General features: G+C 49.2%; 2 protein-coding genes across 4 annotated transcripts in view; one reads left to right on the top strand and one right to left on the bottom strand.

Moving 5' to 3' along the window:
• LOC306649378 (ATP-binding cassette sub-family A member 17-like) overlaps positions 1-12233 on the bottom strand; it is a 138853-nt gene extending 126620 nt beyond the window's left edge. Inside the window, exon 1 of one of the 2 annotated variants that reach the window (XM_079120289.1) lies at positions 5744-12233. The gene's annotated coding sequence lies outside the window, so the exon portion shown is untranslated. Of the gene's footprint in view, positions 1-4841; positions 5022-5743 lie in introns of those variants that run through there. The other variant, XM_079120290.1, reaches the window with a different exon arrangement.
• The window catches only part of ABCA3 (ATP binding cassette subfamily A member 3), a 47881-nt gene continuing 25759 nt past the window's right edge, over positions 5183-27304 (top strand). Inside the window, exons 1-9 of one of the 2 annotated variants that reach the window (XM_079120291.1) lie at positions 5183-5332; positions 12261-12462; positions 14524-14602; positions 14716-14980; positions 15906-16033; positions 16872-17037; positions 19812-20071; positions 23101-23217; positions 23486-23606. In XM_079120291.1, coding sequence (XP_078976417.1) covers positions 14549-14602; positions 14716-14980; positions 15906-16033; positions 16872-17037; positions 19812-20071; positions 23101-23217; positions 23486-23606 — 1111 coding nt within the window. In that variant the 5' untranslated portion in view covers positions 5183-5332; positions 12261-12462; positions 14524-14548. Of the gene's footprint in view, positions 5333-12260; positions 12463-14497; positions 14603-14715; positions 14981-15905; positions 16034-16871; positions 17038-19811; positions 20072-23100; positions 23218-23485; positions 23607-27304 lie in introns of both variants that reach the window. The other variant, XM_079120292.1, reaches the window with a different exon arrangement.

Below are 27304 nucleotides of genomic sequence, written 5' to 3'. Positions count from 1 at the left end.
CCTGAACTTGTGCTACTCCTACTTTAGCCTACAGAGTAGCTGGATTTAAAGGGGCATACGACCACACCTAGCCAGGAAGGGATTTTTAAAATCTAAATAAAAAAAATTTCAAATAAACTATTAAATATTGAGAAATTTGTTCAAAAGTCTTCCAAGCAATTTAAGTATAAAAACTCAAATTGATGAGTTATTTTCAACAAGCTAGTATTAGCATTCTGATACAATTTAAACTAATCCATAAGCACAGAGAAAGAAACTTCCAGTTTTAAAAATCAGGTTAATATAACTGATTAACAAAATCTTACAATGACAGAATTTTTAAAAAAGTAACCAAAGTGTCCATCCTTACTGAAGAGAACATGATTGACATTTCTTGATAGCACACATACACACACAAAATAAACAGGTGTGCATTAAAATAGTATACATAAGCAAATGGGAAATTCATGACAGAAACCCAGGAGAGTGTCACTGTTCTTGTCATTGTTTACAGTTAAGATGAAACCATGGCTGGGTTGTGGCTTAGTGGTAGAGTGTTTGCCTGGCATGTGTGGGGCTCTGGGTTCAGACCTCAGCACCACATATAAATAAATAAATTAAATAAAGGTATTGTGTCCATCTACAGCTAAAAAATATTTCTATAATGATGAAACCATGACTAAAATGCAACTCCAACATTATTTTCTAATATTGTTCTTGAAATGCCAAGACTGTTCTGAGCCACTGAGTCCAACTTCAAGGGCTCTCCCTAGGCAAGTGTGCTGGGCCAGGGGGATGAGAGAGTGGGATGGAGGATCTGAGAACAGATCTGACACAAAGCTGACTCTGTTGGCAGGAAGGTGAGAAGGGTACATTTATCTAACTGGTCTGAACAGTTTGGGTGCCTTTAATTAATTGGTCCACTCATTTAGAGGATGTTCCTTTATCTAACAGCATGGGGGGATCACTTATGGAAGCTCCTCAGCAGGCATAGTAGCCTGTACTGTACTCAAAAAGTGATATGAGCTCCGGGAAACACTATATTAGTAAAACTAGATGACAGGATGAATCCAGTGGCATAAATACAGGTAAAGGGGACTAGATTATGATTATTTACATATTATAAAATTATACACATAGAAAAACAAGAAAACAAGCAAAAACCTATAAGAAACAAGTAAAAGGTAACACAAGGCCAGTTACACAATTATTAAGTTAATAAGGACAATGGCTTTCCTATAAACAGATTACTGAGAAATTATATTTCAAGAAGCTATCACTTTCACAGTAGCATCATGCTAATACATTTAGGGGTAAATATACAGGGATATATGCAAGGCCCATATGAAGAAAACTGGAAAACTACCAAGAAATACAAAATCAGGCTTGGTTAAATAAAGAGATAGAACATGTCCTTTTATAGAGTCAATACTGTTAATGTAATAGTTCTCCTAATCTACAAATTTTACAGTATCTCAACAAACCTTCAATGGAATTTTAAAAACTGTGAAGTCCATATAAAAGTTAAATCTGTAAGACTAGACAAGAAAGTTCTGAAAGGTATAGATATCGATCAGAGACTATACAAATACTAAAATGTTGCTAAATAACTTTATTGATCAAAACAATATTATGCTAGTACAGTAAGAGACAGCCCAATAAAAAATTAAAAAGAAGGTTGGGGTGTAACAAGTGGTTGAGTTTCTACCTACCACGTGTGAAGGTCTGGGTTCAATCTTCAGCACCACAAAAAAATTTAAAAATTAAGTTTTTTTTAAAAAGAATATAATATAGACCTAAGTACAAACAAGAATTTAGTATATGATAGAAGTAGCACAGGTCAAAGAAGCATTATTAGTAAACAGTTTTGATACCTGTTTGGCTCAACAACTTAGGTGAAATAGACCAAGTCCTTGAAAGCCGCAAACTACCAAAATTCACTCGAGAAGAAATGGATAATCTAAAGTTCTACATCTACTAAAGAAACTACATTTGTAATTAAAATCCTCTGAGGAAGAAAATCTTGACCCAAATGTTTCATTGGTGAATTCTAGCAAACATTTAGAGAAAAAGTTATTAATTCTATACATACTTTTCCAGAAAATAGAAAAGGAGGAACTACTTCACCACTCATTTCATGAGGTAAACCTCACCTCCGTACCAAAACCATATAAAAACACTATGAGAGCTGGGGTTGTGGCTCAGAGGTAGAGAGCTCACCTAGAACGTGTGAGGCCTTGGGTTCGATCCTCAGCACTGCATGAAAACAAAGGTGCCTACCTACAACTAAAACATATAAAAAACACTATGAGGAAAAATATATAATAAAAATACAATGTAACTCATCATATTAAGAAACTAAGAATAAAAAAGTGTGGAAGTGGTGGTGAATGCCTGTAATCCCAGCTACTCAGAAGCTGTCTTCGATCTGATTATTGACATCTATAAAAATCTACAATTAACATACTTCATAGTCAAAGACTGAATGCTTTTTCCCTTAAGATCTGGGAATAAACCAAGGATACCTCATCTCACAACTTTTATTCACCATGTTGGAAGTCCTAGCTAGTGCAATAAGGCAAGAAGAAATAAAATTGTGATTGAAAAGGAAGAAATAAAAGTGTTTCTCTTCTCAAAAAATCCCAAGAAATCTACACAACGTATTCTACAACAAATAAGTGAGATTAAAATTATAGTGATGGAGGGGCTGGGGTGGTAGCTCAGTGCTAGAGGGCTTGCCTTGCATGTATAAGGCACTGGGTTCAATCCTCAGCACCACATAAAAATAAATAAAAGATAAAGGTATTCTGTCCATCTACAACTAAAAATATTTTTTTAAAAATTACAGAGATGGAGAACCAAATCAGTGCTTGCTGAGGAAGGTGGGGAGCATTAGCTATAAAAGAGACATTATAAGGAAATTTAGGAGGATACTGTCTGAATTTGGTTATGGTGGCAGTCACACAACTTTCTAAATTTGTCAAAATTCATGGAATTGTAACCAGAATGAGTGAAGTTTACTTTCCAGAACTAGAAATTTCATTAATTTTTTAAAACATTAAGAAAATTGACTAGCTCACTCCAGTAAATAAACTCCAGATATATAAAGATTTAAACATATCACATTTAATTATAAAAGTGCTATAAGAAAAACTGGGTATTTTATATCCTTAGAATGAGGATAGTTTTTTGTTTTGTTTTGTAAGCATGACCTATAACCTAGAAACTATCAAGAAAATGGATTTATGAACCTGATAACAGGAACAGTAACAATTTTCCTTGGAAAAAAAAAAATTCAAAGCCAGAAAACAATCTGCAGAGAAACACACTTGCAACATGTTCCCAGAAACACCTGTTCCTTTGAGCCTGGACCCCACCTTCCACCAAGACACACTTCATGGAGAATTTCCCAAACACTGGAGAGAAGCGCCAGTGTCAAATGTCCAGCCTACATACCTGAAAACTGCAGAACTATACACCAATAGGCAAATCTATCCATTTACACAAAAAAAGAAAAAGTTTATATTTGCCAAGTCAATGACCATGGAGAAGGGATCAGGGAAGGGGATGATGGTCACGGTTTGACTTTTTGCTTTAATTTTTCAACAATGACGTATTTATTCATGGAACGCAAGTTAAAATTTAACTTTAGAATATACAAATGATCTATACAAATCATCCCTTGAAATTTTCAAAATGGTTAAAAGCTGTGCAAAATATTTTTAAGCAAGACTTTCTTTAGACAAATACAAATACGGTAATGCCATAGCTCCTGTAGCACAATATAATCTTTGAATACCCTGAGGTCTTTAATGTATTATGCCCATTTTCTGCAACTCAAAGTTTATATTATTTTTATCTGCTGTATCTTCCCTTCTAACTATATATTGTTGGGAGCTCAATTCTATTTTATTCACATTTTTATTTCAAATTTCATCTTATATAAAGTATACAGTAAAAAAAAAAAAAAAAAAATACATTGAATAAGCAGATCTGCTTTGTGAGATCCAGAGAAACATTTCTCTTCCACACTCCCACCCTCGTCTTCTACCTCGGGGAGATTCTGGGTCCCCAGTTTGGGGTCTGCAGAACCGGGATCAGATTTAGAGAGGGCTGAAACAGCTGCACGTCCTAGTGGGTTAAGTCGGAAGCAGCCAGCACTGGTTTTGGGAGAGGAGACCGCGAGGGGAGGAAGAGGCGGCCAGCGGGCGGGCTCCGCCGGCTCGGCAGCCGCGTCCGCCGCCCGGGGCTGCGAGGGGCGCGCCACGTCACGCCCTCGTTTGCTCAGCGCTGCCCCGTGCGCGTTTCTCTCCTGACCCTCGAGTTAGAAAAAAAGGCATCACAACAAAAAGCTTCCGATTTTAGGGGCAGGACATGAAGGTTTGGACAGGTGAAATGCCGAGGCCACGCTCCGTAGGGGTGAAGCGGCCAGGTCTCTGATCAGAGCCCCTCCGGCAGGCACTCGGGCCGGCGGAGAGCCCTGCGCCGTCGCACCCTTCCCCGCGGAGCCCGCCCAGGGGCCAGCGGGCCCCAACCTCGCTTCCGAGCGACAGTGACGGCCGCCGCGCCGCGCCGTCCCTCCGCGAGCGCCCGGGTCGGGGATGCGGGGTGGACAGCGGCTCCGGCACCGCCGGCGCGTCCGTCTCGGTGCCGCGCCTCACTCGCCGCGCGCGCCTCGCCGGACCCGCCCGCCTCGACTGTTGGCCCCGCGCCGCCGCCCACGCTCCGGCTCCGCCCGCCACCCCGCCGGGGACCCACGCCCCGGCCCCTCCCTCCCGCGGAGACCCCACCGGACACTCGGTGACAGGAGGGGCCGGAGGAAACACAGGAAGGGGAACTGCTAAAACAGCCGACGTGATTACTTCAAATGCGTGTAAACGCAGATCTCGAGATCGTTTCTGGTGGGGACCGCCGCCCTCAGGATTCGCGTCGCACGCCCCCTGATGGACACTGCGCAGACTCAGGCGCTGGCCTGAGGCGGGCTGCGTATCCGCAGGGGCGGTGCACCGCGCACGCGCGAACAGCGCGCCCCCTGCCGGACGTGAGCGACCTGCCTGGGACACTGCGCAGGCGCGCGATTCGGAGGGCTGAGGCGGCGGGGGCGGGTCGGGCACCTGCAGGGTTGGCCCCTTGCGCACGCGCGAGCTAGCGCGCCCCCTGCAGGAGCCTGAGCGGCCCGGTGCGTTGGTCAGCAGTAGCCGGTCACAGGCGCCCCCTCCCCGCAGGGCAGCCTAGCGGCTGTCACCTCGGCTGCCGCTGCTCCTGCGAGGCTGGAGCGGAACTGCGAGGCCGAGGGAGGGGACCCTGCAAAAGGGCCGCGCGCCGGCCGCCGCCGCCCCGGCGCTGAGGGTCGGTGAGTGCTGCCAGGACCCGCCGCTCGCGCGCTGGCTCGCAGCTACTGGGGCTTCCCGCCCGCGCCCCACCCTCGCCCGGCCTAGCCCCAGCCCCGGTCCGCCGCGCCCAGCCGCCCGCGCGAGGTCCTGCAGGTGCGCCTCCCCGGCGCCCGCCGCTCTGGGTGTGTCCCAGTCCCGCGAGCTGCCCAAGGCTCGGCGAACAGAACCGAGCCCGGGCAGCGGGGCCGTGCGGGATCCTGCGGGATCCTGCGGGCGGCGGGCCCAGCAGGTGGACCGACAGCCGCCGCCCTCTCGGCGCCGGCGCCACCAGCTGCGGCGGAGGAGGGCGGCCGCACGCTCCCCGCCGCTCTCGGCGGGTCCCTCTGCGGGTTGGGGCGCCTCCGACGTCGGATCTGCCCTACTCCACCTACCCCAGCCCGCGCCTCTCACGCGGGCCCAGGGATCCCCCGTCACGGGTGGGAGTTGGAGACGCCCGGGTGTGTGGGACAGGACAGGGGAGGGAGCCAGCGGTGCAGGCCCCGGGAGGGTGCAGGTGCGCCTCGCCGCATGCATGAATGCCCCTCCTCCTCCTCCTCTCCAGCGAGGCTTGTCTTGGAGGGTATTTATGTCTTCCCATTTGCCTTCTGGCCTGGGAGCTCCTTGAAGCACGGATGGATCTTGCTGGTGTTTGTTTGCATTCCTGGCACCTAACAGGCATGGAAAGGCTCCTGAAATTAGCGGCTGAGGCATCCAGGCAGCGTTTAAGGGGTTGAGTTCTTCTCTGTTCTTCTGAGCAACCATATCATTTAATTAAGAAAGGTTTGGTGCTACCTTTGGTAAACTTGAAACGACTAAGTCAGTTTTAGAAAGATTGCCTCATAAGAGAAAGTGGAAAATTGGTAAAAGTGGATGTCATGAGGATCTCCATTTTTTTAAAAAAAAACTGTTTAGAGAGGTTTTTTTTTTTTTTTTTTTAATTGAGCCATTACTACAGGGGACCAACAGGATGGCATTTTTCCTTCTCTAAGGTGACCTATCACCGTTCTGACCAGACAACATTTTGGAGAACGAGAGGGTAGCTCCAAATAGTTTTTTTTTGTTGTTTTTTTTTTTTTTTTTTTTTTTTTTTTTTAAAGACTAGCCTTCTGCAGCACATGGCTGGTAGTCTCATGGGAACCTGTTTTGACTTAGTCTCAACTGGAAGGCCTAGGTTAGAGTCCTGGATTTATAGTTCCTCCTTCAGCTCTTCTGCCTGCAACAGCAGAAAGCTCCTCTGCTGAGTCTATCCAGGGGCAACATTCTAGAATTCTGGGGACTGCCCATCACTGCTGTAGCAAGCAAAGCTCTGTTCCCTGCTCTTGGGGAACTTAGAATAAATTAAAGAGATGATTTATTCACAAGTAACTGTGGCATAAGACAGAACAAGATAAATGCCATATGACACACCCAGAAAAGGTGTCACAGGTGTTGGAGGTGGAAGAAAGGTGACTTCAACAGGAACAGGTCTGAACCCAGGCTACACATTACGATCACCCAAGGAAACTTTCTGAGCCCAGAATCCCTGGTGGGTGGGCCTCAGACATTGGTTTCTGTCTGAAAGTGCCTGGAAAGATTCTGTTGTGAAACTACGATGAAGAAACACTTCACTAGGCTTATCAGAGACTGCTTCACAGAAGGCATGGGGCTAGAAGTGAGCTGGAGAATGACAGATAGGGTTTCAGAACCGAATGAGTTGGGCGATATTCCAAGCAGGCAGAGGCACTGTGTGGGGAGGGAAAGGCCTGCTGGCCCATCATTGCAGGCAGTGCCCCTTCCCCCGAGTGGCCCAAGGCAACAGGCAGATGGACACCTTTGCTGGAGCCATGTAATGAGCTCCTTGTTGCCTTGCTAGTTACAGAAGAGCCATGGTTACCTCTCTCCGGGGAGTCTTATTACCTCATTACCTCATGTCCTCCACCTGTGAAGATAGAAAGGCCAGCTGGATGGGGAATGGTCACAAGGGTGATGAAGGCAGGCAGCAATGCAGATTTTGTGAAACTGTCCTGAGAACTCACTTTTGGCCACATATTTGGCTTAAAATCTTTGCTGACCCCTATCAAGAGACCCTAAGGAGAGTGCTGCCTCCCTCCCTGGACAGAGGAGGGGGCCATGAGTACGCACCCTAGTGGCCTAGGCCTACAGAGCAAACCATCCAGTGTCGCAGCCTCTGGGGCTCGAAAACAATGACTGTAGCTTATAGATTTGTGCCTCCCTCATCCTCACAAGGGCCACTGTGTAAACAAGTTGTCCTCTGGTGTTTTTCTTGCACACTGCTCTGTGTAAAAGGGTTTGAATGTGCAACCCCATGTATATGACTTATTATAAATGAAGGCCATCTACTACTGTCCTGACATATCACAGACATAGAAATATACAAAAATGTGAACCTCTATTTATTTATTTAGTACCAGGGATTGAACCCAGGGGTGCTTAACCTATGAGCCATAACCCAGCCCTTTTTATTTTTTGAGACACGGTGCCACAAAGTTGCTTAGGGCCTCACTAAATTGAACTTGTGATCCTCCTGCCTCAGCCTTCCAGGCCACTGCACCTGGCCAAAAATGTGGATGAGAGCTGAAGAAAACGTGATTAAATTTTCGCCAACATATTTTTTTAGTTGTAGGTGAACACAGTACCTTTATTTTGTTTTTATGTGATGCTGAGTATCAAACCCAGGGCCTCGGGCATGCTAGGTGAGTACTCTACCACTGAGCCACAATACCAGCCCTCCCCAACATATTAATGATGCAAACACTATCATATAAACATGCTTTTAAACATGAAAGCCATGTGATCAAGTCCAGATTCATAAGCTCTTGTTTAAGGCTAAGTCCTAGCATTTGAAAGCCTAGTTCTAAATTCTGGTTTGATTCAGGTTCCAGTTTTGGTGGCATTTACAGGTAGACATGGTGCATAGACTGTACTTCTGTGTCAGAGTACTTGTTTTTATTTTTTAATTGTAGATGGACATTATACCTTTTTATTTATTTTTATGTGGTGCTGAGAAGCAAACCCAGGGCCTCACACATGCTAGGCAAGCGCTCTACCACTGAGCTACAACACCAGCGCAGAGTACTTTTCAGTTCCATTCTCCAATCATGCAAAGGCCCTTGATGAATTTAGGCTGGCGTTTGTTCAGGGGCTGTCAGGGAAGGTGGAGATTCTGGTTTCTCAGGGTTCCTGTTGTGTTTATGTGGATGGTACTCTTCTAGCATCCTTGGCACGTGAACACATGATGATGAAAACATCCTGAATCAGTGTATTAGTCAGCTCCCCATTACTGTAACAAATATCTGAGAACAATTTATAAGGAGGAAAGGCTTATTTTGGCTCACAGTTTTAGAGCTTTCATACTACAAATGATTGGCCCCATTGCTTTGGGGCCATTGTGTGACAAGGAAGACATGACAGAAAAGCTGTTCATCTGATGGCCAGGAAGCAAAAGAGAGTTAGAGGAGAGGAGAGGGTCCCACTATCTCCTTCAAGACACACCCCAATGGTCTAAAGACCTCTGAAAGTTTCCACCTCCTGGTAAACCAGCCTGGGGACTTAGCCCTGAACACGTGGGCCTCTAGGGCCACTCCAGATCCAAATCGTAAGCCATCTGCAGACATCCACGTTCATAAATACTCTGTTCTTGGCCCAGGTCATGTTGAACAGCCATAACCTGGCAGATTGTCACCTTTTCCTTGAAGGGACAGATTTGAATGTGTTTTTTTAAAAGAAAAAAGCTAAATGACACACTGCTGCAGTCATTTGTTACTTTTAAAAAGCTCTCCAGATTTCGAGAAAGAATAGCCATACCTCCTTTAATTCTTTGACTCTGAAGAATTAAGTCTTGTGCTGGCCAGTGAACCACTTTGTCAAAGGAATTCATGGTTGCATCCCAGATCACTAAAGTATTGTAAAGCTTTGGCTATTTAAGTGCCTTGGTTTGCTTTTTGTTTGTTTTAATTAACCACAACCATGATGTCTTGAAGCACATAAGCTGCAGCATCCTGAGATGCTCAGGTACACTCACAGTGAGGGCCTGTGTCACCCCACACGTCACAGGCTCCTCTGCCAGGACAAGCACCAAGGCCCATCCACGTGTTAAATATGAGTAAAGCCAGTTTCCCTCATTTTGAGAAAAAAAAAAATACAAGTAGAATTCATGAGCATTTCTTCACAGTCACGTATTGTCTCACCTACCCCATCTGGAGAGCACTGGTAGGGTTTACAGGTGGGACCGTGCCCCCCAAATGTGCCTGCCCTTTGCAGCACCCCCTCTTTTTTTAAATAATACTTATTAGTGTTTGAGCATTTCATTTGTAGAATCCATTGAATTAGAAAATTTCAAAAGTGTGTACCTTCTTCACCATCCCCCCCAAATGACCATGTACTACGAGATCAAAGACTGGGCAAAATCACACATCTTCCTGCACATCACATCATGTGGGAACCACCTCCAGCCCCTTCCTGGGACAGCACCCAAGGCCTTGGTGATGTGAAGCCAGGTCTGCTTCCCTTTTGGCTCATCCCTGCTACTACCGCCCCCATGTCTACATTCAGTTTTCACAGCAACCTGTCCTTTGACTTCTCCACGATCCTGGCGTCCCCCTCCCCCACCCTACCTGATGAGTAACTCAAGACTGGTCTCCTGGCCCTTGCTTGTCTTACTGTCACCCACACAGAAGTGACTGTCTCCTCTGGAACCTGTGGTGCTGTTCTAGCTTCATTTACAGCAAGGATAAGACAGAAGCATTTGTAGACTGAGCTCCTTGAATTGACAGCATTGTCATATTCATTAGCAAATTCTTAGCCCTTGTACAAGTGCCCATTGCACAGTGAACCCCTGGCAGATGTTCATGGATGGATATGTGCTGTTTGTCTTGTGCACCCTGAAGGCCATAAGGTCCACCAGCAAACTTTCATTAAGTACCTATCATGCTTTCTTCAGTGTGCATTTGCACAGACCTCTTTTACATTTTTTTTTAGTTGTACATGAACACAATACCTTTATTATTTTATTTTTTTATATGCTGCTGAGGATTAAACCCAGTGCTTCACATGTGCTAGGTGTGTGCTCTACCACTGAGCTCCAGCTCCACACACAGACTTTTGATCCTGGCTGGCTGGCTTTTGCGGATTCCCTATATTGGTAGTGAAATGCTTTCCTAGAAGCATTTTAAGTAGGACAAGGTAGGACTGCTCCCTGGAGGAAAAGCACTGAGTGTGACCAGTGCCACCCACAAGGATACCTGTGTGGCACACCTGTGGTAAGGTGAGCAGAGCCATGGTGGTCAGCTCTCTTTGGGAGCCTTGGGAGGTCTGAACCTGGCTTTATGGAGGCCTTCTCCTTCCCTTGAAGCCTGTACAAATTGGCTGCCTTGCAGGGAGGTGCTTCAGAGCTGGAGATACTGAGGAACATAGGGCATGATGGATCCATGCCCTGCACTGGGACCCCACCCACTCCGTGGACTGGACCCTCTCCCCTCCAGCTCCTCTCTAGAAGCACTGACACATTCTGTTCCATACATGCAGGTTAAAAACTTCTTTTAAATGGGCACTTAGAAATTGGATAGCAGTACTGGAGTTATCCCGGTGGTAGAGCACTAGCCTGGCATGTGCAGGCCTTGGGTTTGATCGCCAGCGCACAAAAAAATAAAAGCAGCAGCAGAAGAAGACAGAAATTGGATGGTAACTTCAAGCCCATAATGGGGAAGAAAAAAAAAAAAAAAAAGCAAATGAGGAAGTGGAAGTGTTTGGGATTCCTCCAGCTTACTGGCCAGCAGAGGCACCCACTGGTGCCTGACCAGAAGCTCTTACACACCAGTTATGAGAAAGGTCATTTTGAGAGGAATCCTGTCTGCCACCAAGAGTTCTCAGAAATTAGCAGTCCACAGAACGCACTCACTCTATACCCATTCAATTGCTGACCTAAAAACAAACACTGAAATACTCAATGACTTGCGTAATGTTTGATCCTTTAACAGCAGGCAAACAAGCTTTTTAGTTGGGAAAGGACTTCTGCTTTGCCCTTCCTAACCATGTCCCCGGGAGGATCAAGTGAGCCCTCTTCAGCGGGGAGTTCTCCACAAGCTCTTGGGTGAGGCGGTGGCTTTGCCAGTGGCCAGCCCTGCATTTGCCTTGGTGCGACTTGTGGGGCTCTGTGAACCCTGGGTCTCAGCCGTCACCTCTGGGACTCTCTGTGCTGCCACGGGCTCAAGTGCTGTGGGGAGCTTTGACTTCCTTCCCCGTGCATGTCGGCTTTCGTAACCACGGAGCTCTCCAGGTTTTGTAATTCCGGGATCTCCTCCACATTCCTTTGCTCCCCTGGAACAGATGCAGGCGTGATGCTGAGACTGTAGATAAGGCCTGGCACAAGGCAGAGAGTTGGGTGCTGGGACGCAGGAGCAAATTTGGGGCAGGGGGCTGGAGGGATAATTTTTCCCTCTTGATCTCAAGGTGACATTTGGGGAGTGATACCGTGTTAGAAGGGTGCTCACTACTTTAGGATTCATCGAGTGGAGAAGTATAGTGTCCCAGTGCACAGACTTGGGGGTTAAAACAGGCCAAAGAGCATGGCCTGGCCCAGTGGCCTCCTGGCAGCGTGATCTTGGGCTGAATACTTCGTCCTGGCTTAGTCATCTATCAAGGATGGTACCAGGGGCCAGAGCTGCATTAGGAGGCCATCAGAGCATAGTGGGCATAAAAGTATAGAAAACAGACACTTATGTCCTCAAGCACCACAGAGAGCCAAGCCCCGCAGGATTGTGTGCTCCAGACCCCTGGGTCTTTGCTACCAGAGCTGTGCTGTTTGAAATAACACACTGGCAATTTATTCTGCTCATGTACTCTCCAACTTGGTAAGTGGCGTTTTGTGATTATTCTCCAAATTATGCTCAAGTGCCCTCCATCTGCCCAAAGGTGCCAGAGAGTCATGCCCGTGAGCCCTGGGTCCCTCCTGATGTCCCGCGAGGTCTCAGCACTCCCACACCCCAGGGCCGCCCGGCTGCACCCCAGAGGCTTGCTGGCCCCGCCCCAGAGTACTCGGTGCCTTGCTGCCCCTGCCCAGCCAGTTCTTCTGCAGCCCTGAGGAAGACCTGCGGCCAGCCTTGAGGAGACTCAGGTCAGTTTCTGGTACTCCCTCTGTGATCTGAGTAGGAGGGAGGATGGGAGTCCCTCACTGCCCTGGGCCTGGAGGGGAACAGTAAGCTTGGGGGTGTTTCCTTTCTTGGCAAGACTTCCAGAAAAGGAAGCAATCCACTTCTCTGTCTAGCAGTCTTCTTTAACTGTGGCCTTTCTGTATTCCTGTCTTGGTAGAGGGAGAATGTCCACCTCCGCCAGACCAGCTGCCCATCTGGATGGGCCTTGACTGGAGTGCACTGTCCCCTTTCCACCTTAGCACCTTCTAGAAGCCTTTCACAGATCACAGCCTCAGTGTGTGCCCTTGCATCACAGGGACCTTAGTGGTCATCTGATTTTAAGACAGTTCCTCTACTTCTTGGATCATATGTATTTATATATTTATTTTTGGTACTAAGGGTGGAACCCAGGGCCTGGCACCTGCTAGGCTAGTTTTCCACCACTGAGCTACAACTCCAGGCCTTAGTAATTGTAAAAGGGTTTGTATAATTTGTTAAATGGCAACTTAGTAGCACTTCCTACTATTTTAGCTTTCTTCACGTTGCCCCTGTGGTTAATTAAAAGTCATATTTTAAATTAATTTGTAAATAACTTCTTGACTACCCTTGAGAGCATAAACTTAGATAGTATTAGACAGATATCAACAGCTGTGTCTTCTTTAAACAGGCAGAACTTTTTTTTTTTTTCCATGTTTCCCCATTTACAATGCAGACCAGGCCCAGGGCTTGGGCTAAGGTGTACATGGGGTAAACAGGCAAAACTTTTAATATAAAAAGAGGAGCCTTAATGGAAACAATTTCCAACTGAATGAGGTCCAAAGTAAAATAGGTCATTTTAAGAAACAAATAACTCCTCACCTTGTGCACCAGAGTCTCCAGGGGATCGTGTTGGTAACCGTGTTAGCTTGTGTTCACTAATGAATGGTTTACTAATTATCTTTGTACACCACTGTCCTAACCCAACTGATGGATGGTGTTTGGTTAGTGTTAGCCAAGAACGTGGTGCTAATTTGCTGAACTTGAACCCCTCATCCACTACGAGTCACAGGGGCTTTTCTTCACTTGGGGGGTCACTGAGCTGGGAAGTGCTCCTTTCTTCCTGCCTGCAGCTCTCAGTGCTGGAGTAGGACACCCCCTCCCTCCCTGACTGGGTCTGCACACCTCCATAACCTCAACTTTCACAAGGTAGCCCTGACGAGGTCATCATGCCGCTACCTGAGCTCATTCAGACCACCTGCTTCTCTAGCATGTTCACATCTAACGAACTTTGCGTTTGGTGTCTGTTTCTCGTATTTGGAGTTCAGTGAAATGAGTCGATCTAAACTGCGGGGTGTCTTTGTAAATCTCAGCTCTGATTTCTGCTCACTGGTGAAATTTTGTTTTGGTTGTGGTGCCAGGATGGAGCCCAGGGCACCGTGCATGCTGGGCAGGAGCTCTAACACTGGGCTGCACCCAAGACTTCACCTGTGTTTGATAATCTCTGGGCCAACTTTTTCCACATGCGCTGGATTTGAACCCTGGGATGGATTTTCTTGTGTGCATTTTCTTTGCACAAGTGGTAGAGACGAAATGGCTGATTCTCACATGAGGCTCGGAATCTACTACTTGCAATAACAACGGGGAAAACCTGTGGGATTCAAGGCAAGAGAGGAAGATGGAACATCCACATGTTACTACTCATGTTCCATCACCCCGCTTATGGGACACCTGTAAAAGCTCAAACCAAGCAATTTTTAGGCATCGTATACAATTTTATAGGCTTTTACAGGTGTCCTAGATAGAGGGCCATGGCACATGATGGGTCAGCCACAAGACCACCCGAGCAGCAGTTGCAAGTATGTCGAGCCTGTGCTGTTGAGAAGTGGTCTGGTCTCCCAGAGAGCACAGGCTCTCAGACACGCACAGCATTGCACAGAGCGCCAGGGTAGCCAAGGCCTCGCGCCTTTCTCTCTGGGTGTGTCTGGGGTTACCAAAGAAGGCGGGAGACATGGAGGCAGAGGGCCTCTGGCTCCTCCCCAGGCACCAAGCGTTTCATCTTTGGCTAGTGCTGGGCGTCCCTGCGGCGAGAGGATGGCGGTGCTGCGGCAGCTGGCGCTCCTGCTCTGGAAGAACTACACCTTGCAGGTGGGTCCAGACCTGGAGGAAGAGTGGCCCTGACGTTCAGCTGATGCGGGGCGCTAGGGGTGCTCTCCAGGGAGGAGCAGGCAACATCAATGCGGTGGTCCTTTCTCTTCTAGAAGCGGAAGGTTCTAGTGACGGTCCTGGAACTCTTTCTGCCCTTACTGTTTTCGGGGATCCTGATTTGGCTTCGTCTGAAGATCCAGTCAGAAAACGTTCCCAATGCCACCGTCTATCCTGGTCAGTCCATCCAGGAGCTGCCGCTGTTTTTCACCTTCCCTCCGCCAGGGGACACCTGGGAGCTCGCCTACATCCCTTCCCACAGTGAGGCTGCCAAGACGGTCACTGAGACTGTGCGAAGGTCACTGGTGATCAACATGAGAGGTGAGGCCACGGGAGGCGCCAGGAACCTGAGCAGGGGCTCCCAAGATGTGTCGCCTCCAGCCGCGGATTTAGCCCCCAGCACTGGGGAGAAACCCCCAATAGGAGCCACAGCCTGATGGCTCAGCATCTCCTCTCGTTGGCCGTGCCACCCATTGAACTCCTGGCTGCCCTGCGTCCATTTCTTGTTTTACAGTGGGACTCAGAACCAAGAGGCCTGCAGCCACCCCAGGTGGTAGCAGGGGCAGCCAATGGATTCAGCCTAGCAAAGCCCTCTAATCACAGGATCAGAGTGCAGGGCACAGCGTACCTTTTCTGGCAGGTGGTTTTGGAGGGTAGCTGCAAAGAAGGTCACTGGAGAGCCCGTTGGGGGAAACACTAGGAAGTGTGTGCAGGTGCCTTTTCTAGGGCTTTCCCTTGAGAGTGGAACTGTTGCCCCTTTTCCCTGCTCCTTTGGCATATGCTTCCTTCCTGTGGCTTGCTGAGCTCTGCCAGAGGGTGTTCTTGGCTCCCACCAAACAATTACAGTAAGGTGCTTCCTGTCAAATGTTGGGATGATGGAGAGATCACTTTAGAAACAGTAAGTTAGTTTGACTAACACTTTAGTGCCACAGTGGTTATGAGAGAAAGAAGCTGCCCCTCACTGTGGACCCAGCCCAGGGTTGTGACAGTTTTTTGAGACTTGGCCTTGTTGCCAGCCCAGGGTCTGGTCCTGCTCCAAAACCGCAGCAGGAGAACCTCCACCCAGGGCCCAGGCCATCTACTGCGACCTGTCTCTCTGCCAAGACAAAGCTACTGGAGTCTCGGGGAAGGTGTGCAGAGCCCTAGAGACTCTTGTCAGTTTGCCATCTCTTATCTGCCGATACTCCCGGGCTCCTGGGGCAGAGGGGATGATTGGGCAACCCGGGGCTCCTTGCTCTGTCCACAGTGCGCGGCTTTCCCTCTGAGAAGGACTTCGAGGACTACGTTCGATACGACAACCGCTCCTCCAACGTGCTGGCTGCCGTGGTATTCCAGCTGGCCTCCAACCACAGCAAGGAGCCCCTGCCGCTGGCGGTGAGGCCGCAGGCCCAGTGCCCCCTCGCCACTAACTCCACCTACAACTGGCCTGTTTGTCTTGGGCCTCTGCCTGCCTGGGAGCAAACATTAGACTTTCTGAGTCAAGTGTCAGCACCCAGTCCCCACTGGCTTTTTTTATTTTCAAATATTATTTTAAATGTTGATAAACCTTTATTTTATTCATTTATTTTTATGTGGTGCTGAGAATCAAACCCAGTGCTTCCACACGTGCTAGGCAAACACTCTGCCGCTGAGGTACAAGCTCGGTTCCCCCACTGACTTTTAAGCCTGTCACTGCAGAATAGTTTAGAAAGTCTACCCACCCACAGGCAGTTGCTTCAGGACCCTCTTGTTCTCCCATTTTATGAAATGCATTGCTGATCTCCAGGGCTCTAGGACAGGCAAGCTGGATAGGTAGGAAAGTAGCAGCTGTCTGAAAAAAATATTGTCTGAAAAAAAATGGAAGCTGTTTGCTTTCCTGAAGGCATTAAGACTGGGAAGCGTCTTGCACCATATGGGTGGCCCCCCACGAATCCACATTGGTGGCCATCAGTGACTTGTCAGTATGGCAGTCGTGTTGCTAGGTAGCAAGAGCAGAGTGACTGAGAACACCCTGGAGGTGCCCTGCAGGGTTCCCTGCCCCTGCTGGGCAGGGCCACTCCTTCCTTCAAGCCTCTGATATCCGGGCCACTGGGACATTATCAGGGCAGGGCATGTGAGTTCCTGGTGGCACCAGCTCTGGTGATAAGAGGCCCAGGGACTCGCCCTCATTGACCTAAGGAGTCTGCTCCTCTCCCTGAATCCCTCAGAGCAGTTGTGTGCTTTGTCTCTGCAGGTGAACTATCACCTACGCTTCAGCTACACACGAAGAAATTACATGTGGACCCAAACGGGCAACTTCTTCCTGAAGGAGACAGAGGGCTGGCACACCATGTCCCTGTTTCCACTTTTCCCAAACCCAGGACCAAGGGAACCTGCATCCCCTGATGGCGGTGAACCTGGTGAGGAGCACTTGTAGGGGCCATGTTACCAACCCTGAGCTGCCAACCGTAGTGACAGTTACGTGGGAGTGAACTTACCTCGCATCTCTCTACAGGGACATTTGTCTTCTTTTTTGTAAGAGGAGGAAGTAAACACCCAGTAAAACTGGCTTCTGAAAGGCTGAAATTAGCTGTGGGAAGAGCCAGGACACTCTCCTGTATCCCAGAAGACACGCCCTTGAATGAAGCATTTACCTCTCAGTTTTTTAAGAAGCTGCAGTTTGCATTGGCCGTTAGGCTTTTTTGTATGAGCCCTTTCCCTCCCCAGCCCTCTCTACAGTCTGTAGGTTTTGAAGGTCTCCAGTCCTTGTATAATTGGTCCATGGCTTCACTGAATCAGTAACTTGTACAGAAACTGGATCCAGGCTGCCCTGACGCCCTCCCAGTGCATGTTGTAGTCTGCACCATGTGGCTTTGACCGGCAGCTGAGAATGTCTGCCTCCTCTGAAGCATGGGCATGTTTTGGAACCAAGCTAGGGAGAACTAAGGAGTGACGGGGACCCAGGACCTAGGGTTAGATGTAGCCCTCAGGCCAAGACTGACTACATGTTCTGGGTGAAGGTCCAGGGCTCTGAAGAACACAGTCATCCACAGTTCTGGCAGGAGCCAGAACTCATTGGAGATTTCTCAGGAAACTCAAGAGCATCCCTCCGTGGGGCACGACTCAGGTCCTGAGTGCCAGGAAGCCCATGTGCAGTGGCATTTAGAGACCCCTGCTGCTGGTGTCAGGGCCCATCCAGAGGTTAGAGCCCAGGGCAAGATTTTAAATCCAGAAGAGAAACTAAGATGGGCAAGGCAAGGTGTGGCGTGAGGGGCCCCAGAATGGGACCCTAGCTATGTTACCAAACCTGAGACAGGAGAGACTGCATCAGCTGTCACCCTCAGCATCCTGCATCTGGTGATGCTGGCTGCTAAGGCCAGATGCTGGGTCAGAGCTCCTCAGCCTCCTCTGACTTGTCAGACAAATTCCTAAGCAGGGAAGCAATAGAACAATATCTCAGAGGCAAGGTCAGACAGAATTTAGTCTGTACAAACTCAAAGTTTACCAAAAAGGAAAAAGGCCTGATACTGATTCTAAAAGCAAGTAATCTCCAGCAGATGACCAGAGAAAGATGTCCTCTGTCATAAAGGGGCTCATACATGCTATTTAGAATAACATAAAAGCCCCAAGAGATGGTTGGCAAGGGTGCAACAGTGGCATGTGGCAGGCCAGTTCTAGCTGCTTCCACCCCAGATGTCCTTGCCTCAGACCCATTAGTACCCCTGATGAGAATTTAGCTCCCAGAATAGTCTGAAAGGAGAAAAATCCACGCACACAAAGATATTCACCATAGCTAGCTTTGTTCAAGGTCGTAAAAGTTTCTATAACAGGAAGATGAGTGATCACATAGGAGGTGGCTTCCTGCCTCAGAATATTGAGTTTATGGGTCATACAGGTTGTAACAATGAGAATGTGACTGTGTGGTGCCATCTCCCAGGAGCAAGTAGCAGGCAGGGATTTGTTGGGGAGACAGTGTGACGTCGGGAAAAACATGAATTTGAAGCCAAAGTGTCCGAGGTCCCACACTCAGCTGTACCTGTCATCAGTGATGTGACCCCCTGGGCCTCAGTGTTCCCATCTTTCTAAAGGGGATATCACCACTGCCCTGAAGCTTTTTTGTGAACATGAGAATTAAACCCCACCCAGTACTATGGTTGGCACACATCCAGTGATTAATTGAGCATGTACTACTATTACAGCTGTAAAATCTGGGGGAGACGGAAGAACATGTACACTTGGTATCCCTGAGGTAGAGATGCTGTGAGCATATTGCTTTTGTCTTGTGTGTGTGTGTTTGGTCCTGGGGATAGAAGCAACCCCATCCCCCACAGCCACACCCTCAGCCCTTTTTATTTTATTTTATTTTAATATTTTTAGTCATAGATGGACAAATACCTTTATTTAGTTTTTTTGTGTGGTGCTGGGGCCCGAACCCAGTGCCTCACGTGTGCCAGGCAAACACTCTACCCCTGAGCCACATCCCAGCCCCCCTTTTTATTGTATTTTGAAACATGGTCTCACTAAGTTGCTTAGGGTCTCTCTGAGTTGCTGCGGCTGACCTCAAACTTGGAATCCTCCAGCCTCCCCCTCCCAGGTCACCAGATCCCTCTCTTCTGACTCCACCTCTGAAGAGGTCTCAGCCTCCTGCCACCTGGAGTCAGGTTGGGTGCCAGGGCTGTCGGCTTCTTTCTCTTGGCTGAGGGGCCGGCTGCTGGGCCGACACTCAGAACCCAGCCCTCTCGCCGGGTGTGGGAGACACTCTCCTGATCGCCGGCTTTCTTCTTGTCCCTAGCCTCATTCCTGGTGTGTTCTTTCCTAGTGTATGTTTTGCCTATCTTTTATTTATTTAGAATCCCATAAGAACTGACTGGGGTGTTCAGGGTCTCTCCAGCCGACTTCACAGCCGGGCAGTTTACAAACTTGATCACATAGGTGATTTTTAGGCATGTTGTGGTAATTGGGACGTGACCTTGCTTCCCTCATCTGTCAGCACCAGCTCGCTTTCTGCCTTCTGTGGGACCACCACACGGTGCCAGCACCGCCAGGGCCCCGGGCAGCTGTTGGTTAAGTTGCTCTGTCGCCTCCCATGCCCCTCCTTCTGGGGGTCCCAGGGGCAGGCCCTGGTGCCCTTCTGAGCACATGGCTCCTGAGCAGGCAGTGCCTGTGACACGTTGTCCTCGTCTTCCGTGCTCAGGGTACATCCGCGAGGGCTTCCTGGCGGTGCAGCACGCGGTGGACAGAGCCATCATGCACTACCACGCGAACGCCTCCGCGCACCAGCTGTTCCAGAAGCTCACAGTGGTTGCCAAGAGGTTCCCGTTCCCCCCATTCATCTCGGACCCCTTCCTGGTTGCCATCCAGTACCAGCTGCCCCTGCTGCTCATGCTAAGCTTCACCTACACCTCCCTCAGCATCATCCAGGCTGTGGTGCAGGAGAAAGAAAGAAGACTGAAGGTAACTCTCTGCACCTGGTTTGTAACCTCCTGCCACATTGATCCTGGGGGCGGTGCCACCGTGGCAGTATGTCCTGCGGCTCCTTCAAAAGAACTGGTCTTGTTTTGAGGCTACCCTGCTCTTGGCCAGGGCTCCTTCCCATGCACTGGAACCACAAGAGCCAGGGCATGGGATGGATGCCCAGTGTAGCTCCAGCGTGTCTTGGCTTCTTTGAAATCAGGCTGGTATGCCGGTATTCTTAAAACTCTGAGAGCTGGGCACGTTGGTGAAGGCCAGTAATCCCAGCAGCTTGGGAGGCTGAGGCAGGAGGACCACAAGTTCAAAGCCAGCCTCAGCAAAAGCAAGATACTAAGCGACTCAGTGAGACCCTGTCTTTAAATAAAATACAAAACAGGGCTGGAGATGTGTTTCAGTGGTCAGGTGCCCCTGAGTTCAGTTCCTGGCACAAAAAAATATAAAGCGTTCAATGGTAGAGCACCTGCCTGGATATGCAGGGCCCTATGTTCAAACCCCAGTACTGGAAAGAACTGGGGCTGGAGTTGTGACTCAGAGATAGAGCACTTGCCTGGCATGTGCGAGGCCCTGGGTTCAATTCTCAACACCACATATAAATAAATAAATGTCCATTGACAACTTAAAAGTTTTTTTAAAACAAGAAAGAAAAAGAACTCCTATGAAGCATTGTAGTTTGCATACAGAACACCGCAGCTGAAGGCAGCCCTGGACCTGCGCTGTCCAGCTCTGGAACCTCCAGCCCCAGAGGGCTTCAAGCACTTACAGCGCTCCTGGACACGACTTAGGTGTGCCAGAAGTATAAAGCACCACCAGTTTTGAAGACAGTACAGAAAGGATTGATTATAAGCTGTCTCACTAGTAATTTTCATATTGCTCATGTTTCGAAGACAATACTTTGAAAATATTGGGTTAGATAGAGCACAGTTGAAATCAATATTACTCATCTCTTTTGATGTTTTTAATGTAGCTACTATAAAACTTGCATTCTGTGCTGATGCTGCAGCTCTAGAGATTGAATCCACAGTGAGAGAAGATGTTTTTAAGTATGGAGCCAAGTGGGAGGCGATCAACATTGCATGTAGGTCAAAGACAGGCAGAGTCACTGGTAGTTAGTCCTAATAAGGGAAGTCACCAAGGACATGAAGTGTCACTGTAGCAACCTGTCTTGACAGGGAAGAGCCACAGGGACAGTCGCTTCCAAAGTCACGCCACTGACACTGCCATCACCCAGGACTTCTTGCAGTTCCTCCTTTAGCAGTGCCCACAGTGCCCCTGCAAGACATGTAGAATGTTCTCAGGGGTTCCAGGTCTGTGGTTGTTAGAGGTTTTAAAATGCTGCAGACGAGAGACTGAGAAACCCACGAGAGGGGTGGTGACCTGCTTGGGTGCCATAAAGAACTTTTAATAAACCAGCGCAATGTTGAGGTTGCTAGAAGAGGACTACGAAATGATGCAGAAAGAATGCACATACACACACATTTGTTGATGAAACAAATAAGAAAAGTGTTGCCTGATTATTGAGTCCGAGAGATGGGTTTCGAGTTTTCTGAAGGTTTAAAATTGTGCATAAGAGGACTGGGGGTGCTGGGGAGATAGCTCAGTCGGTAGAGTGCTTGCCTTGCAAGCACAAGGCCCTGGGTTCCATCCCCAGCAACCAAAAAAAAAAAAAAAAGAGGGCTGGGCTTGTGGCTTGGTGGTACAGCGCTTACCTGCCACATGTGAGGCACTGGGCTTGATCCTCAGCACCACATAAAAATAAGTAAACAAAATAAGTGTATTGTATTCATCTACAACTAAAAAAATATTTTTTAAAAAATTGTTAATAAGAAAGTGTTGGAAATCAGCAGCCTGGCCTCATGCCTGTTAGAGTCCCTTGATCAGTCCTGGTCCCTGCCCCCTGTCCAGTGCTGTGCAGTGGAGCCATGTGCCATGATGGACATGTCCTGTACTTGCTGACCACTACATTTGCCATGAAATACTTGAAATAAATTCAATTTTTAACTTAATTTTAAATTAACATGTTGACATGTTGAAAGAGCCACACGTGGCCACGTCTGCCACATTAGACAGCACGCTCTGGATGACCAGGATTCCTGGGAACTGGGCTTCCTCATAGCCCCTCTTGACAGCTGAAAAGGCAGGCGAGGAAGGAAAGTGTCGTCAGAGCTGACGCCCATCACTGTGCCTGCTTCCCTTCTGAAAGGAGGGGCTCTTCCCCAGGGTGGTTCTGGTTCCCCACTTTCAGAGCTGTGGGAGGCCGAGGAACAGGGACCACAGCTTCTAGCACGTGTCCAGAGCCAGCCTGAACTGAGGTGGTGCTTCACAGCCCACAGTGCTGACGCCAGTGTGGCTGGTTGCTCGTGAAGTCTTTCTACCAACCTGGGGAGGGATCTGGCTGGGCTGATACCGGATCCCAGCACTAGCTGCCACACCCACAGCTTCTAGGAAGCAGTTTCCATGCAAGACAAGAATATACTGCAGGAGTTTGGAATCGCTTCACAGAACACAGGGGCACCCCTACAGAACTCTTGAGAGAGTGACCAGCTCAGTCGACATCTGTTAGGGACCCACATCAGGCCCCCTCAGAGGCACAGGCAGAGAAGGAGACACCCAAACAAAATGGGACTTCACAGGCCCAGTCAGGGAAGTAGGGACTGAGCTCTACTTAAGGGAAAACCAGGCCGTTGCCAAGCAGAGAGCAGGGGGACACGCTGTGACATGAATGAGAGGGACAACTGATCCCATTTGGGGGCCAGGAGTGGCCTTCCAGATGCAGTAGCATGTGAGACTGGAGGAAAGTAGGAGGGGCAGGACCCCTGTACTGGTGGACGTGAGCATCGGGCGGGGGCCTTCTGCTCCCCAGGCCTGGGTGTGCTGCACGGTTCCTGCCTCTGACGCCCAGCACGGTATCCTGGTCCTCCGTCCTTGGGAGGTGGGTACCACGCCTGTGCACAGACAGGCCACACAGGGCTCTGTTCACTAGCAGTCTGCCGTTTACCGCCCTGCCCCCACAGGAGTACATGCGCATGATGGGGCTGAGCAGCTGGCTGCACTGGAGTGCGTGGTTCCTCATGTTCTTCCTCTTCCTCCTCATCGTGGTCTCCTTCATGACCCTGCTCTTCTGTGTCAAGGTGAGTGACTGACGGGGGCTTTGAGGAGAAAAGGGTGCAAAGACCCCTACGCTCAGGCTGGCGTCGACTCAGGGACAATAGTGTCTTACAGCCACTGACCTCACCCTGTCCCTGGGGACAGGGTGGCAGCAGGGCTTCCTGCTGGCTGAGGTGAGGGCCCCTCCTGTCCTCAGTAGTGTCTCTCTGGCTGGACCTTCTAGGCCCCTCCTAGTCCACCTCCACCTTTCTTGATCAACCCACCATCTGGCCCTGGCCGCCTGTCCTGCAGGTGAAGAAGAACGTGGCGGTGCTCTCAAGCAGTGACCCCTCCCTGGTGCTGGCCTTCCTTCTGTGTTTCGCCATCTCCTCCATCTCGTTCAGCTTCATGGTCAGCACCTTCTTCAGTAAAGGTGAGTCCTTTAGTCCTTCAGTCCTTGCTCCCCTGAAGGCGGAGGACTGTGGGGTGATCTAAGTCTTGGGAAACTGAGCAGGTTTGTGTGAGGATAAGGGGTCAAAGGGCTTCAAAGCAGAAAACCTGGAGACTGAGTTGGCGGAAGGGAGTTAGAGGCCCAGCTGGACCGAAGGGGTTAGATTGTTGAGGAACAGGCTTGGAGGAACCCAACAAAGGCCACAACAGAGCCTCCCTGGGACTCCTCCAGGAAGGATCTGGAAAGAGGGCGGAGGGTGAGGGAGGCTTAGGGTGAAGGGGAAATGGCAGAAGGCAAGCGTGGATGCCAAGTTGGATGCTAGTCGTGGCCGGAAGCAAGGGCTCCTCTCCTGCCCACGCAGGATTGGCCACGCTTGAGGTCATCTCTGCTGTCTGGATGCTGCATTCTGCTCACCATTTCTCTTTGCCACCTGCTGTCCAACTGAGAATTCCCTCCAGTTCTCCCACCTCTGGTGGTTTGGAAGCTGTCAGTTGCATTTCTCTTCTTTTGGTGATTATCCCGAGCACCAAACTTCAACACCTTCAAAATTTCCAAAAAATTAAGTCTGTTTGTTTGGGCTCCTGGCAGATGTGCCTCACCCAGGCCTCCTCCTGCAGGGTCTGCTCCGTCGCGTAAGAGTATAGCAGCCGGTGGCTAATCTGCATTCATGTGCATGTTTGTGTGCACACCGCTCATTTGTGTGCTCTGCTCCTTTGGAGTCTTTGTATGTTGATGGTCCTGCCTGAGTTGTCCCTTCTGTGGGGATCGGCGAGTTGCTGATGGTTTCTGGACGTCTGGAGGTGGTGCTCTTTTCCCTGCTCCTTGGTGATACTTCAGTGGCACACTGGATTCTCCGTGGGCAGTTTCTCCTGCACTTAGACTTTGCCTCATTGCCACCTGACACGCGTGGCGTTGGCGAATGTCCACTGGTGGTGGAGGTGTGCTTTCCCTTTGCTCTGGGTGTTTTCCATGTGAGGACCTGTCTTTCCCGGTCAGCGTTTGCCACCCTGTGATTCTCTTCCTCTAGACCCTTCCCAAGGCCTCTCAAACTGTCCTGCGTGACTGAAATCCAAGTTCCTTCTGAATTCCTGAACATTCTCTCCTGACTCCTTAGGATCCCCGCGCACGTCTAGAGCATCTCTCGCCTGCCTGCTGACTTATCCCATGACTGACTCTACCTATCTTTTCTGGACTCACCCATTGATTCTCGCGCGTGTCCACCTGCTCTTGCTTTCTTATGCATTTTCGTGGGGGACATTCCTTTCTTCAAGGGCAGCATTTCTCCGTTTACTCCTGAAAGTCCTTGGCACTTGTTCTCGTGGCAATCCCTGTTGTGCTCACACACTCCCTTGGACGGCTCTGAGGATGCTTGTGATCTCCAAACTTAGGTCTGCAGCTTAGGCTGCTGTCCTGAAACTCAGACTCAGACCCGACGGCTTCCTCCCGGCACTCGCTGTGCACATCAGTCTGAATGTGCTCAAGACCCAGCTCCTGACCTGTCCTCAGAAACCTCTCCCTCTTTCTCTGGATCAACTCGTCCTCTGGCCACTCAGCCGAGGGCCCGGGCACCACCCTTTTCTTTGTCCTGCGTCCTGCTCCACGTCCTGCCACCAGCAGATACCATCCGCTCTCTTCTGGAGGCTCCCGAGCTCGTCACGCCTCAGCTTCCCCCTGCACACCAGGACCCCAGCTGTCCTCCTGGTCCCTCCTGGTCCCTCTGCTTCCACCCTTGACCTCGTTTAGTCATCAGTGTAGCTGAGCAGGCGATGCAGTCAGAGCTGGTGTCACCTCTGCTCAAAATACTCCCGTGGCTGTGTCACCCAGAAGAGCCGAAGCCCCTGCCGCGGCCGGCCACATCCTGCCGGAGGCCTCGTGCTGCCCCTGCCGCTCTTTTCCCTTCCACACAGTCCCTGTTCCACCCGCTTCCTGGGGCTTTTGGCTCTGCCTAGGTGAGGGGCTCTCAAAGGGTGATTTCCTAGGGGTCCTCTAGGAACCCAATTAGGGGTGATACCACTGGGCCCCAGGCGTAAGTCCACACGGTGCCACCAAACACGCTGCTCATCGTGTTCTTCACCACACACTCACAGCAAACGGACAAACGAGAATGCCCGTTTTACTCAAGAACATTCTTGATGGTACAGATAAAATTACTGACTTCATTAACTCTTGGCTCCCGAATACGCTGTTTTAGTGTTCTATATGACAGACGGAGACGTGCACATGACGTACTGGTTCTGCATGCTGAGCATGATTAACTGCAGGACCAGCAGGTATAGCTGCTTGAGTTGTCAGCTAAACTAGCCACTTGTTCACGGGTACCATTTTTGCTTGAAGGAGTGACTGTCAGAGTATAGCCATTCACACATCTGTATTTAATAGGCATTCCTTTTTCAAATCTGAGCTTATCGCTTTTAAGGAAACCACTGGTAGTTTTATTACAGATCAGATGTCTGTAATAAATTCAGAATTTCAAGCAAAAGGTAAAATTTTGCAAAGTCAAATCTAACACCATAAGCTTGACAGTTTCCCAGCACTTGAAGGGTCTTTGATGAGTCTGGTAATAGTATTAATGCATGTGATCTGTTTTGAAATTGTATAATAAAATGAGCCAGTATTTGGGAGATCTGCATAATTCAGTTAGCAATATTTTACAGCAATATTTTACAAACAACTAATGAATCATGTTACAAAACTATGCAAGAATAAAAATCCATTCAAAGTGCAAGGAAGACCAGTGCAGTGACCTTTGATACAGGAGAGTATGTGTTTGTTGGTCAGTTTGATGCACATGGTGTGGTCTCAAATAAGAATATCCACAAGTGTCTGTAACTGCCATAACACCCCCGCTTTTATAGCTGCTCATCCATCACAGGATGAGCCACGTTTCCTTCTAACTCTGGAAACAAAACAGTGGGATATAGCAGAGCAGACACAGAGGCAACTGAGAGCAGCCATCTGTGAAGTCAGACACTGCAGAGGTTGCAGAAATATCAAACAACACTGCTCTTCTCACCAGTTGTGGGAAAAGTGGTTGTTTTTCATTAAAAATTTTGTTAATATATCATGAATTTATTTTTGTCAAATTTTAAAAAGCTTTAAATGTTCCCATATTAATTTTCCACAGACTACCTATAAATAACCCATAAAAAGAAAAAAGTCTTTGGTGTCTTAACTCATTTTTAAAGAGGTGCTGGGTGCAGTGGCCACACCTGTAATCCCAGCAGCTCAGGAGGCTGAGGCAAGAGGATCGCCCCTGGGTTCAATTCCTAGTACCAAAAATACCATGACTACTTCCACTGATTTGTGAAAGGGTCTTAGGATCGCAGGGCCTGAGTGCCACTGGTAGAGTGACAGCAAGTGGTCCCCTGCCCCGGCCGCTTGCCTGTGCTCTCCTCACCCTCCGGGTGTTCTCGAAGCCTCCCTCTTCCAGCTGGGGCCTCACCTCTCTGCCCAGCCTGTCCCTGTGGAGCACTGCATTTCTCTTCCCACCTGACTAGCCCTAGACCCAAGGCTTGGTGGAGGGCGGGGTACACTCCGTCTTGTGCCTGGAAGAGCGCGAGGCACCAACTAGGTGGCATCTGCTAGACGAATGGATGAACCAACAGGAGAAGCTGGACAGACGGGGCAAGGCGGGACGAGGCATGGCGTGTCCAGCAGGCAACTGGGTGGGAGGCCTGCAG

This window comes from Sciurus vulgaris, assembly GCF_902686455.1.
Source record: "Sciurus vulgaris genome assembly, chromosome: 18".
Classification (NCBI taxonomy): Eukaryota; Metazoa; Chordata; class Mammalia; order Rodentia; family Sciuridae; genus Sciurus; species Sciurus vulgaris.
The sequence above is the reverse complement of the archived record's forward strand: the minus strand, read 5'-3'. Positions and strand labels throughout refer to the sequence as shown.